Source organism: Sphaeramia orbicularis, chromosome 16 (genome assembly GCF_902148855.1).
Source record: "Sphaeramia orbicularis chromosome 16, fSphaOr1.1, whole genome shotgun sequence".
Lineage (NCBI taxonomy): Eukaryota > Metazoa > Chordata > Actinopteri > Kurtiformes > Apogonidae > Sphaeramia > Sphaeramia orbicularis.
This window is the reverse complement of record NC_043972.1, coordinates 28,308,789-28,323,406: the sequence shown is the minus strand read 5'-3', so window position 1 is coordinate 28,323,406 and position 14,618 is coordinate 28,308,789. Positions and strand designations below refer to the sequence as shown.

General features: G+C 36.4%; 2 protein-coding genes across 9 annotated transcripts in view; both read left to right on the top strand.

Annotated features, from left to right (window-relative positions):
• Positions 1 to 3,179, top strand: part of LOC115435290 (protein MTSS 1-like) — a 45,772-nt gene extending 42,593 nt beyond the window's left edge. For all 8 annotated transcript variants that reach the window (XM_030157598.1, XM_030157596.1, XM_030157601.1 and 5 more), the window contains one exon: positions 378 to 3,179. In XM_030157598.1, coding sequence (XP_030013458.1) covers positions 378 to 928 — 551 coding nt within the window. In that variant the 3' untranslated portion in view covers positions 929 to 3,179. The remainder of the gene's footprint in view (positions 1 to 377) is intronic.
• Positions 3,180 to 6,080: 2,901 nt separating this feature from the next.
• Positions 6,081 to 14,618, top strand: part of LOC115435291 (transmembrane protein 65-like) — a 64,618-nt gene continuing 56,080 nt past the window's right edge. The window contains exons 1-2 of the mRNA XM_030157602.1: positions 6,081 to 6,343; positions 6,555 to 6,904. Coding sequence (XP_030013462.1) covers positions 6,592 to 6,904 — 313 coding nt within the window. The 5' untranslated portion in view covers positions 6,081 to 6,343; positions 6,555 to 6,591. The remainder of the gene's footprint in view (positions 6,344 to 6,554; positions 6,905 to 14,618) is intronic.

Genomic DNA, 14,618 nt, shown 5'->3' with positions numbered 1-14,618 from the left:
GGCAATTGCAACTTACACGAGATCTGCTTTGATAACAGTGCAAAAAGCACTTTGTTCAAGAAAATGCTCAAATTAGGATATAAAGGCACTGGGGCTGCATGCTCAGAAAAGTCAAAAAACATTAGGCTGATATAAAAAGTTACCTACAAAAGCCTGCCATCAACCATTATTGTTCTGTGTTCTTGTTGGGAGGTGTCATTAAGTCTTATCCTTTGTACTTCTTGCCAGTTCTGAAATGAAGTAGCTCCTAAAATGCATTCGTAATGGTCTTAAATTAAACCTTGCATACATATTATTGCATACAAACTGAATATTTTCCGTTTTATGTCATTTATGATGTATGTTGTGTAAATGATCACTTTGTTCTGTTCTGACAGGTTCCTCCTGTTCAGGTCAGGGATATTATTCTGCATCCGGCTCCCATAATGCCTCTGGCTCATACTCTACAGGCCACGGTCCAGTTATCGTCACCCCTGGGGTCGCCACAATTCGCCGCACCCCGTCTTCTAAACCGTCCGCCCGGCGCTCAGGCTCCGTGGTTGGAACAGGGCCCATCCCTATTCGTACTCCGGTTATTCCAGTTAAAATCCCCACAGTACCCGATATGTCAGGAACCATTAACGGGAGCAGGAGTGCAGAGGAGGTGGAAGGAGGAGGAGGAGGAGGAGAGAGCCCTGACTCACCGACATATTCTGGAGTAGAAGAAGCCAGCCCGCTACCTGTGGTGTCGTGGAGCGGTCAAGCTACAACCAACCCTCCCATTGTGACCCAGGCCAACCAGCTGAGCCAGCAGCAGGAGGGAGGCGCAGAAGAGGTGGGCGAAGGCCTGGAAGGAGAGTCCGAAGGGAACATGCTTGTGGCCATACGCAAAGGAGTAAAGCTCAAGAGAACCCTCACTAATGACCGCTCAGCTCCACGCATCGCATGACGACGCCACGCAGGAAATACACGACCTCAGGCTGCAGAAGTGAGGTCATCACCAGGGTTAATGGCTTTAGAAAGTGCCGCTTATGGGGATGTGATGTACAGAATCAGAATCTTCACCTCTGAGAACGCCTCACTATGTAGAACTTTATAAAGGCTCGGAGAAGCAATTACAGCCTACTATTGTTGAAATGATGAATGTCAGCCAAGTCACATCTCCGATTTAGCTTACGACGGCTGTATGTAAAACTAGAAGAAATATGTCCCGACTCTAATTGGATCACTAGCCCAATGAGTCTGTTGATAAGATCTCAATTCTAAAAAGGAGAATAGAAGATTTTGGTGTCAGCACTAAAAATTTTTTTTTTTTGGGGAGGAAGAATTTCGGAGCCTGCAGCTGAGTAATAAAGTATAAAACATAAGGACCTTTTTGGTAATTAATACCAGAGGACAGAGCAGCGTTATACCACAACATCTTCATTTATTTAAGAGGAAAATGACACTATACACACATGTATCCCGTATTCTTCATGTTCCCCTTATTCTATTATAGTAAAGGACTGTGTATTCCATGTGTAAACATTTAACATTGAGGGAGTGCTGCGTACCGTCATGGACAAATCATCATTCAAACTCACTAGTGTCTTGGCAGATGGAGAGCAATAAGCAGTGCAAGTACAGCACTGCATCAACACAGCAATATTCAGGTGCGGCATGAAGTAATGGCTCCAGCGGTCGTCTTCTCGTTGCTCCATTTGGCAGCCCCTGGACTGAATGGACTGCGTACTTGGAGGGACGCCCTAATGGCTCCATAAAGGTGCTGTGCTGTTTTTCAACTCGTCCACTTAAACGGCAGTTGGAGTGGGCAGAGATACAAACAGGACAGAGCTCTTCTTCATGGAAAGGATGAGACATTGTGCAGCTGCCTGAGCTTCAACCAAGTAAAAGACGCAGGAGACACAATGCGACTAAAGTATCAGAGGAAGTTCCTGACCTGTTTGGTTTGAGTTCCTTTAATATTCACAGGATTAGTAAATACTTTTACACGAGTCTGTGCTTCTCGCTCTCTGCTCCTACAGTGCCAAAACGGTTCATTTAATATTTTTTCCCCGACATTGAATTTATATTTTGATAGCTAATTCTATCAAAATATAACTCCACATACATTATTTCTTTGCAATCTGTATCCCTTTCCTTATTTCCATTATGAATCTTAGAGATAATCTGCGATATCTACATGCTGAGCTTTGTAGAAGTCCTTGTTTGTGTTCATATATATATTAGCCTTTTTTTTTTTTTTGTAGCATTGACTAGCCATGCTGCAACTTGCTGCGCATTGATTGCTCATAACATTACTAATAAAACGTCAAAGTACAGATGTGCCATGTCACAAATTCAGCATTTATTCAAATTTATACATATATATATTATTATTATTATTAAACATTTTATAGAAGAGAGTACGACAAAATATTTTTGATGTTTTGAACGTTATGAGTTATAAGCTGCATTTGGTGATGCCATACTGTTTCTGTTGTTCGTCTGGTTGCGGTTATGTTCACTTCATCTGTTGTGTAGCATGCATGTTTATGTGCTCTGATGTTTCTCCATCTGTTGTCCGAAACCACTTTACTACAGTTTTAATGTTGTAATTTCTTTCGTAATAGTATGAAGGGCAATAAGCCTGTTTAATACAGATTTTGTTTCAGTAAGAATAGGAAATCGCATCAAAATCCATTGTATAATTTAAAAAACATGTCATTACAGGTTAATCTATTTTTGTTTTTAATCACAACAATAGCATGTATTGGGATTATGAGGCTTTTCCTCTGACTGCAGCGTTGAAAACTATTGGCTTAAAGCAATTAGTGTAACTGAGTTAGAGTCTGTATCTGCGTTTCAGTTCAAGCACTGTGAGACCGTGGCTACTTCAAGATGTATGAAACTGTAAATATTGTTTAGCTGTATGAGTTAGTCTAGGAACTCACATGTTTAATTTATTTTCTTTGTTAGTCTTTAAATTGACCTGTCTTTCTCAACTTTTCTTTATTTTTATACTTATAAAATATCAGAGCAATAGAGTTTTTTTTTTTTTTTTTGTTCCTTTATCCATGCATGTACTATCTGATGTGTTGCAGATCAGAGTTTTAGCACCAGAGAAATGTTCATGACTGTCCTGCTACAATTCACTTGGGTCCCTTATTTCACACACACACACACACACACACACAAGTATAAAGTGTGTTTTAAAAGTGTCACAAATGCTAGATGGTATTTGTTTTCATTTATGGTTTGTTCTTGAGTAAATTCCTTCAGTATTATGAGTAATGTCATGGAGGCAAATGGAGTTTCTGTGATGCAGAACTGAGTCCATTTGTGTTTCAGCAAAGTCATTTTCTTTAAATTTCACAACCGAAACATTTTTGCTGCATTCGGGAGCTCCGTTCTCTTCAAAGAAATAAATATGTAGGTTTTGTTTTAAAAGGGACTGAGTTGAAACAGGACTGCGAGGACCTGCATAAATTTACAGCGACACGCAAAGCCGGTTCTGTTCTCAGAGTCATTTTAATACATTATGTTTTATACCCATGTTTATCTTGATTTTTCTGAGTTCACACGTCGTTGGAAGTGAACATTTTATTATAGTTTATTGCCCATAGTCACCGAACTGTGTTTCCCAAATATGACTTGATAGGGAAATGTACAGATTTATTTTTATTGATATATTTGCGGTAAAGTATAAATAAAAGAACTATAACAAGGATGAACAGATGACATAGCAGAGATGTTGTTGCTGTGCCAGACTTATTAGATTCCCCAATACTGTTAAATCTGAACAGAAGACATTACAGCTGACATATTTTGGGAAACCCAGCATTGAGATCTTGATATTGTCAATAATATTAATGTTTTGTTTTCACCCGTTTGGCCGTCCATATGTCAAAAACATGTATTGTCAACCTGTAATTTCCATATTTAAATTGCTAGCATAAATATATATTATATCAGAGTTGCCAAATGTCAGTATATCCAATAAATAAGACGTTTATAGATCGTGAGGGTTTGAAAGTACAGTTAAATCTGGTTTCTAGTTTAGATTTTAGGTTATTTTTCCGTCCAAGGAGAGTTGACCTCTCTAATGGGTTCCTGTACAGTTCATCAGGTGACAATGCAGTTTGTTTCAGGAAGTAAAAGGTTGTTATTTTTTGTGTAATGACAGCTTTAGCAATACAATAAAAAAAATTAAAAAAAAAAAATCTAAATTTTGCTTTGGCTCATTCATTCATTTCTTTCATTATTCAGGCAGTCAGTCTTATTGTGATGAAACTCTAATTTGCAGAATATGCAATGATGAAGATCTCTGTAGATAAGTAAAGATATAAAATAATTTAATATTTGAATAACAGGACTTATGGATGCACTATTTTATTTTCTTATAGTTGCAAATGAATGGGATGTCCAGATGTTTTTATATAATTCATAATATACAATCACAATTAATCTGTATGAACTCTTTCTTCTTTTTTTCCTGTCTCTTCTTTACTGATCTTTATAATTCACCTCAATGCATCATGGCTGCCCTTCTTCCTAGTTGCACTGCTGCTCTTTGGCCATCAGGGGTCGCCATTGTCCGAGCTTTTCTCCTGTAGTCCCACATCACTCCTCCCATCCGTAAGGAAACCGAAAACACTGGTCTCATCAATTAAAGTACAGCCCAAACAATGAATCAGCTACTCCCAAATAAATAATTAAAAACACTAAATAAACCAAAAACAACATGAATTACATGTAAAACAAGCACAAATCTCAGTCTTTTGCCTCATGCATGTGTCTCCTCTTCTTCTTCTTCCTCTTCCTCAGGACAAATAACTTCCACATGGTGTCATATTTTCTTGGGGTGTGGACTGAATGGATAAACCGCCCCGTGAACATAATAGTTAAGCAATGGGAGGAATGGGCACACACCCAGAAGACTAATACACTGCTTATGGTCTTGCATAAAACATCATTATTTTGCATCTGAAGTAGAATACAACAGATGGTTATTGTCACTCTTAGTTCAGCAGCAGACTCCTAAAGCCAAAAAAGATAGACTCTATATAAAAACTTATCACACTAAATATATACTGAAAATATAAGAAAAAAAAACAAAACAAAAAAAAACACTGAAAATATCCAAAAGGCCAAATCTATTCAGAGATAGAAGAAATATATGCAACATATAAAGGATATATAAGGTATGGCATTGGATTACTGCTATAAAGGATCTATGTATTATGGTGGTTCTGAATTATTATTATTATTATTATCTTCTCTTTTTTTTTTTTTTTTACCATTATTGTTATCATTATTATAATTATTTCTATCATCATAATCATTATTATTATTTTTTTATTACTATCATCATTATTTTCATCATTATTATTATTATCATTATCATTATCGTCATCATCATCATCATCATCATCATCATCATTATTATTATTGTTATTATTTATGTTTTAAACCATTATTATTATCATTATCATTGTTATTTTTTATTACTATCATCATTATTTTCATAATTATTGTTATTGTTATTTATTATTATTATTATTGTTATTTTTTTTATTACTATCATCATTATTTTCATTATTATTGTTATTATTATTATTTATTGTTATTATTATTATTTATTGTTATTATTATTTTTTATTTATTTATTTTGTTATTATTGTTATTATTTTATTTTTTATTACCATCATCATTATTATTATTATTATTATTATTATTATTATTGTTGTTGTTGTTGTTGTTGTTGTTATTTTTATTTTTATTACTATATCATTATTTTCATTATTATTATTATCATTATTACTATTATTATTATTATTATTATTATTATTATTATTATTATTATTATTATTATAGATGTAGACTGATGCAGTGTTAATACAATAACCATTCACTATTTCTATATGCAAGTGAATATAAAAATAAGTCTTTTCTTGCCATTTTACAACTACTTGAACTCCCATGCCTTTATCCTGGGTTCAGATCCTTCTTGTTCATCCCATAATACTCACCCTGTCCCCTGTGCGCTGCCTGTGCGTGCGTCTGCCGGTGCCGTCACTCTTACGCACAGACCAGAGCTGCTCTGCCATTGGAAAATATTTTCGGGGCTGCTGTCCGCTGAAGTTCCCTCCCATCCGCCTCTCACATCATCCTGCCAACCAGAGGTTACACCAGCCGGGCTGTGCGGCCGCAAAAATGTGATTAGCTGCTAAATACTACAGGTTTTTAGGTGTCGGAGAGCCCGTGTGGTTACGTACGGACACGCACCGAGTGGGGAAGGAGAACCGTATGCGACGGATCAGCTGCGATATTCAGTCGGTTTATTCTGGAGGTTGTCGGACGGGACAGCGGAGCATCGACTGAGGTACGTCCGATAAGACAAGTTACAGTTGGATTCCGGACTGACGACGCCTTCTTTGTGACTTTGGGTGCGTAAAATCAGTCTGGTGGTTCTTAGTTGTTCTTCCCAAACAGCCCAGGATGAGGAGGGGTCCACTCCAACTGCACCCCCACATGTCATGTTGTTTAGGCTGAGCTTGTACCAGGCCTGTCAGCTCATAATCTGTGTTCTCCAGCTGCTTCCAGGCGCATTGCTCTACCTCCATCCCAGAGATGCTGCCCTGCCTGCGGAGAGTCCTACGGCCCGCCCTGTCTCTGAGAGCCCGGACTGGGGTGGCCGCAGCCGGACTCAGCAGCCAGCAGACGGCCGCTGTAGCCGCAGCTCCTCCGGGCCGATTCTCATGTGAGCCCGGCTCCTTCATGCTGGTGCAGCGGCGTAACCTGGGAACTCACCCCCTGAAGGAGCCCGTGGAGCCCCTCAACTCACCCCGAGGAGCCAAGGAGTTTATTTACAGCCTTCATCCGTCTGAGCGCAGCTGTCTGCTGAGGGAACTGCACAGGTTCGAGTCCATAGCCATAGCTCAAGGTGGGTGATGGTCCACTGGACATGGAGTGGGGGGGCAGTTTGAACCCTTTCATGCATAGTGGTCACCAGGGGACAGTTATTCTTTTTTTTTTTTTTTCAAATTTACTTTTTATTTATTTATTTATTTATTTATTTGTACTTTATTTTTTATTGTTTTAATATAAAATACAAAACAAAGAGAAACAAAGTCACAGGTCACAGGTACATTCACACATTTACAGACTGTTTACTGTCCACAGATTGAATGAAAAAGTCCCATTTTTTCCAGTGCTTTACACCCTTATGTTGTTGTAGGCAGAGATTGTATGTCATCATTTCCATTAAATGGATTTGGTTGACAATTTTTATCACCAAGGAAATTGAGGGAGGGTCCTTTTTAAGCCAGTATTTGGTGATGGCTTTTTTGCCTGCGGCAAGCAGTTTTCTAAATAAATATATGTCACTTTCCTGTAATTCCTCTGGGGGAATGCTAAAAAACAAAGTAGCCAATGACGTATCAAAATGAACACCAAAAACTGAATACATCAACTTAATCATCTCTCCCCAAAAGCCAACAATACCAGGACAGGACCAGAATTTTTTATTTTGTTTTTGAGAAGAACATAACACAAATACTTACACTAACAGAACAAAACAGAACAAACAGGGGGGGGGGGGGGGGGTGTCCAGCTGTCTAGTCCACATATACATACATCACACACATGCATCAATATACTCATATTATTATTATTATTATTTTTCCCTTTACAGTAAAGTTTGAGGATCCTATGAAATTATACAAAGTCCAGTCTCACAGTTACAATATAAGTGAGCCACTTTGACCAATATTCAGTAAAAATATCAGTTTTACATCTTAAATTATGTTTATGTTTATGTTTATGCATTTGGCAGATGCTTTTTTCCAAAGCAACTAAATTAAATGTGATTCTCTCCATGACATATATATTATACACTACATCAGTCCAGTCATTACAGTGGGTATGTCTCTTTTCAGCCATTTTCTAGTCAGGGTCTTCTTACTTGCCACTAAGAGTAATCTCAATAACCATTTATCACTCTTAGTATACTTGAGTTCTTCTAAATTGTTGAGATACATGGTCTTAAAGTCAAAACAAATTTTAAACTTAAGAACTGCCTCCAAGAGGCCATGGACATGTCTCCAAAATGGAGCCACCAAGGGACAATCCCAGAAGATATGGAAGTGGTTTGCCGCCGTACTTCCACAGGACCTCCAACATGCAGACTGGTCAGAGTACTTAGCTTTCTCTGCTGGAGTACAAAAGAAACCAGTCAAGTTCTTCCAGCTGTATTCCCTCCAGGTAGGGGAGCTTGTTATTGTCCATTGATGTCTGCAGATTCTGTCCCATTCATCCATTGTTATCGTGAAGTTGCCCTCTGATTCCCGTTTTGTTTTAATAGCAGACAGTTATTCTACAGCTGTTCTATTGTATATTCACGGGTTTAGTTGTCTTAGTTCCATATCAACCAACACAGTGGACGCTTATGCATCATCTCATAAACTGCGACTCATACCATTACTGTAACTTTGCTGTTCTTGATTGGTTCTTGAGTGGAAATCAATTGTTAATTGTTATTTTTTGCATATTATCTCCATGAAGTGAATAATAACTAGTATTAGAATATGTTCAAATGTGAGAAAACATCAGATTAACTGCATTAAACATGGTTTCATTTCACTGTTTTCAAATCACTTTATGATATTGGGTTTTAAATACATGTTTCTTTGCTTCAAGAATAAAATTCATGCTGTAGCTGAGTGGACATTTTTGTAAATCTGTGACAAAAAAACTTCAATCTCATTGTTTTTTTCCATGCCTAAGGAGGAATAAAAACATAAAAAAAAAAACAACTCAACTAAGGTTCTCATAATTCATGCATGAAAGGGTTAACATCAGTTTTAGGCATAAATATTCAGAGACACAGTGTGCACAAGCACCTATTACTGTACATTAGTAAAAAAACAAAACAAAACCTATATATCTGAAACAAAAACAGCAAATAGATATATAGCAGCAACAGGAAAACATGCAAGAAAATGTGCATGCATACAAAAAGCAAACAAACACCGTTGTTGCTGCAATAATATTTATTGGTGATGCAAAACCCCATGTTGTTGATCAAATTCTAAGATTAATACAAACAGCCTTATATTTGGAAGTGGACATTATTTGTTTGCTGTGATTGCTATTGGTTTCTTTAACCCTTTCATGCATGAATTATGAGAACCTTGGCCAAGATATTTTTCCTGAGTATTTTTATTCCTCTATAGGCATGAAAAAAGACAATGCGATCGAATTTTGTTTTTGTTTTTTTAAGATGTTACAAAAATGTCCACTCAGCCGGACACCATGCATTAAATTTTTGAAACAAAGTAACATGAATTAAAAACTAATATCAGAAAGTGATATGGAAAACTATGCAATACAAACATTTATCATTCACTTTATGGAGATAATATGCAAAAAAAAAAAACTTTTTGTTTAAAAAAAAACAACAAAACAGTTAATTACAGTCTAATAGCAATTAGCAATTGATTTGAAATAAAACATGTTAGTGCAGATCAGGTTTCTCAAGAACAGCATACTTACAGTAACACTATGAGTGTCAGTCTATGGGAAGATGCATAAGTGTTCACTGTGTTGGCTGATATGGAACTAAAACAACAAAACCCATGAATATACAAGAGAACAGCTGGAGAATAATTGTCCACTGTAGTGACCAGTATGCATGAAAGGGTTAATTTCCATCCTATGTTGCTTATGGAGGTTTGTAGGAATACACATACAGCTGAGAAAAAGGCAAGGCAGGTTTATTTATATAGCACATTTCATGTACAAGACAATTCAAAGGGCTTTACATAAAACATTAAAAGCATTACAGCAGGGAAGCAATAAAAAGGGTAGGCATGAGGGAAACAAAACAAAAACAGACAAATAGATAAAACAGATAAAAACGGAAAAGAAACTAATTCAGCTGTATTTAAATGTATATAATGTACTGATAAAAAAAGAAAATCTAATAAAAACTAAGTTTATAAAAAAAGCAAACTATACAAAAATAATAGTAATAAGTGAAAATAACTCTAAAGGCTACTGTATGTACATATTTACATAAGAAGTAGAACTGCAGTTTGTCAGACTATCTAAAAACCTACCAATACAACACCAATACAGTAATTTAATAGAAAATCCCCAAATGCTCTCCAGCAGCAGACCTAGATCTCTGACCTCTGACCTCCCGCCTGCACAAAAACAGAATCCATTGAAACGAATCAATACATCACAGCAACTGTTATTTCCAGTTGTGCCACATTCATCAGTTACAATTGATTGGAAGGTGAGCTACGGCACCGCTTACACCGAAACAATAGTGTTCTAAAACGGTCACTACAGGTTATGGAGATTTCCACTGAGATTAGTCAGGTACATCTATACTTTATGCATCATCCTGTGCAGTAGTGAAACAGAGACTACATTAGCACATAATCTATAGCTGTGGCTTTGAGATGAGGTACATTTGATATTTCATAAATGCATTATTATAGCAGATGCATTCACAGTCCAGACAGCAAAACACAAGTAATACTGTTAAAACTGTCAGTATAAAAATAGCATTGTATGTGTGACACCTACTTACAATGTGCATATACATAAATACATATGTATGGGTCCGATCGAGCGGTAACACATGGACACATTTGGTGTTCAACAGTCTCTGTTATGTAATCAGAGTAACTTATATGCATGCATTATACATATTTGAGTAGGTATGTAGAAGCACTTTAACATTATGTGTAACAACATTTGGGGAGATAAAATTTTTATGTGAAAAATGTCAAATTACTGCTCGGTAACACGTGGACTTGAAACGGACATCAGTTTTTTAAGCTTTTCAAAAACATTCAAAACATGCAACATCTCAACAGAAATTGATATCAAGTAGGGCAAAACCTGTTAGATATTATGTTCAATTTTGGAGTAAAATATTGAAAAGTCTCTGTTTTATTGACATGAGAATGTGGTAACACGTGGACAGGTTGCCATAGTAACACATGTACAACTCTTTACCATTGTATGCATCACCCAAAATGTTGACTCATTTTTTAAAATAACAAACCAGATATAATCACAATGCTTGATTTAATGTATTTAACACTAACACAGTGTTATTTACAACTTGTGGTGCTCCATACTGATATAGATAAATTACAAATAAAGAGTCATTTCTCGGTAACAGTTCACAGATAGTCTTTTTAAATGTATGAATTCTCAAACTTTATTATTCAGAATTTTAATTTGTCAAAGTAATAGACAGTCTTTTGCATGTCTTTTTGTTAATTTAATGCAGCCCTAGCAGAATATCTCCTGTACTGTGTAAGTGGTATTTTAAAAAGGAGAACAGTTCCATAAAATAGAGATCTTTAGCTAAAAATGAGCCCACTTCATAAATGATGTGTGCAAATTTTAATGCTGACTTTCACTTGATTGGACCCGTATGTAAAACACCTCTACACCCATACATATATGTAAGAATATGAGATAATCTAGATGTGTTATACTATATCAATTGCAAGTATATGCACCAGAAATCTCAGTGTGACTTACGTGCATTAAAACCTGAGGGCAGCTAACACAGAGGGCTTCTTGTAGTGCTCAGTCCTACATTTCAGTGGGCTGAAAATGTTCTGCCTGACCACCTACGGAGCCACTGTGTGGGATTTTTCCATTATTGATGTTTTATAAGAATCTAGTCTGTGTTACCTGCTGAATTTTGTCTAGTTCCAAACATATAATAAAGCTGGCCTTCTTAATTAGTGTGCGCCCCTTCCACCTACCAGCTCTGTTTTTTATTAGACTACAAAAACATAAGCACAGGTTGTTGGATTCAAGCAGTTTGCACTGATCGCCACCACAAAGAGTATACAGGTTTGGTTTCCTCGCTCAGTTCAAGTACATGTAAGTCAGATGGACCTCCATACCCGGTCCCGGTGGACTGTGAGTTTGTCAATTCTGCAAAATAAGCCAAACCCTGCCCTGGGAAAAGGCTCAGGTTATCCAATAAGAAGAACAAATGCCTAATAGAAATGAATGAGCAGGCTGTTCTGTATAAAAAAAAATATTAGATTACAGTAAAAGATGAAAAAGGGGTTAAAACATAAAGAGAGAAAGAAAGAAGTGGGTCAATCGATACAAAAGCAGCAGAGACAGAATGAAAAAGATGAGAGATGACGATGATGAAGCTTTATGGGAGTCTGCTGCACTGAACCGTCACCCTTTGCACCGTGCCAAATGCAGCATCTAGGTTTGTCAGATGTGTTTCACCGCTGCTTTTTGATAATCACCAAAGAGATAAGCATACACAGAACTGGAAACACAAACACTGTCAGCTTTGATATCACACAGAAATATTACACACTCCAACTATGGATGAACAGAACATATTTCACAGTTTGTCTTGTCATCTTCATTTCATTTGTAAATAAACACCCGTTCCTTCTTATCAAATCTGCATCAAAGTCAGGATGATAAAGCATTTATCACTTTGTTATGTTGCCATTTCTTTGAAGATGTTCAGGAACTAAATTCACCAAGTGACGATGATGTGATACAAAGAGTTTCAGGTGTAATTTTGTCTCATTCCTCATGCAAATAAGTCTTAACCCTGTAAAGCCTCAACCATTAAATCACTGACAGAAAATTCCAGTTCTTTGAAACTGGAGCCTTTGTTGGTCCTTCTTAACAACCCAAAACATTTTTTTCAAATATCAATTTCCATGTATGAGTTTCAATTTTGTATCATGTTTGATACATTAGGTCTCAATGCTCAAATATTATTTTTGAACAAAAACATAATATAACACAAACATGTCTAACAAATTGGTAATTTCTTTTCAAAATTCCTTTTGAAAAAGTTCTTCCTCCTTCCTTATTAATCACAGTCTTGTAGTGTCACTGGAGAGGCCTCTGGTGAATGAATTCCTCCCCCCTGGTGAATTATCAGTGTATTGCATGTATCTAATTGTATACATCTGGTTTTTCGAGAAAAGAAAAAAAATCACTCTGATCATGTAGAGGGGTTCAAAACTCATGTATCAAATATGATACGTTTGGTGTTATAGGGTTAAGGTTTGCAGAACCGACAGGCCAATCAGTATCAGCAGCAGTTTGGGTCAGTAGTTAATATTTATATGATTCTCAGCTGGAAAAAAAAAGTTCACTTAATGAGAAAAAATGAAGAATTTTTCCTAAGTTTTTTATGGTTTGATGTTCTAATCAATTACTTTACAGACTAAGATTAATGCTCAGTGATTAAAACCATTTATTACTTTGACATAGATGTTCAGTTCAGCAGTCTCCCTGATTCTAAGTGAAAGTAGTTAATTTCAAATATGCCATAATGTCTTTTCAGTGCCAAAAGTTTGTGGAGTGTTAGGAAGGGGTGATATTGGCTGATAAATCTGCTATAAATTTTTTCCAGCTCCAAACTATTATTATTTTATTTGTTTTTTGTAAACAATCTTTCTGTTGACCTCTGGCATGAAGTCTTCTCAAGATGCTCAACACATTCTCTGTCAGGGGTAAGTTTGGTCTGCAGGCAAACTAGTCCAACACCAACCTCCTCATCTTCCTCAGTCAGAGCTTTGTAATGTTTGCCTTGTTGTTTTATCAAATATATATCTTCATTCCGAGGATATTTGTACTTTTCAGCACTAATGGTGCGTCACAGAAATGATAATGACATTTTTCCAGTACTGTACACTGACACAACTCCACAGCATGCAGACCCTGTTTAGACACATACAGTTGTGGAAAAAAAAATATTACACCACACTTTTTTTCTTCAATTTCTTATTCATTCATTTTAATGCCTGGTACAACTAAAGGTACATTTGTTTGGACAAATATAATGATAACAACAAAAATAGCTCATAAGAGTTTAATTTCAGAGCTGATATTTATCCATTTTCCATGTTTTCTTGATAATAACCCAAATCATTTCAGTTCTTACATCAATAGCTATGACATTGGTCTGCCAAAAACAGTGATTTTAGGCATTCCATGTTTTCTTTTCTGTCTGTTTTAGTCACATGATACACACAGGAGTTAGTACTTGATTGCATAACCATTGTTTTTGATGAGTCTTGATGGTCTAATAATTTTTTCTGCAAGTGTAGTTGGTTCTTTACATCTTTAGTCCTGAGCACAGTGTCCTATTTCTTTTAAAACAATCCCCCCTCCCAAAAAAACAAAACAAAAAAAAAAACTATGATCACAATCCATATTTCCATCCACATTTTGATGGTCCAGTCCAGATGCCTCAGGGCCCAGACCAGGCCATGAAGCTTCTGGACACATTCATCATTAGGCTTTGTTTTGGCACAGTGCAGTTTTAACTGGTATTTTTGGCTGTGGCTGTTTTGTAGTGTCTGACAAAGGAAGCCACAGTGATCCTGAGCCCACATGTCCATGTGGTTCTATCAGCTGTTGATGACTGACAGCTCTGGATGTGGTGCTTCTTGATGTTCATCTTAAGCTTGAAGTGCTGCTCTTTGTACAGTTAAATATATTCAGAATCCATCTTTTAATTCTGGTCTGCAGTGTAGAAAATATCCCAAACTCTTCTCATTATTCTTTGAGGATCATTCTTTTTGAACATTAACTTTATCGTGCATGAATTACCATAAAACTGAGTA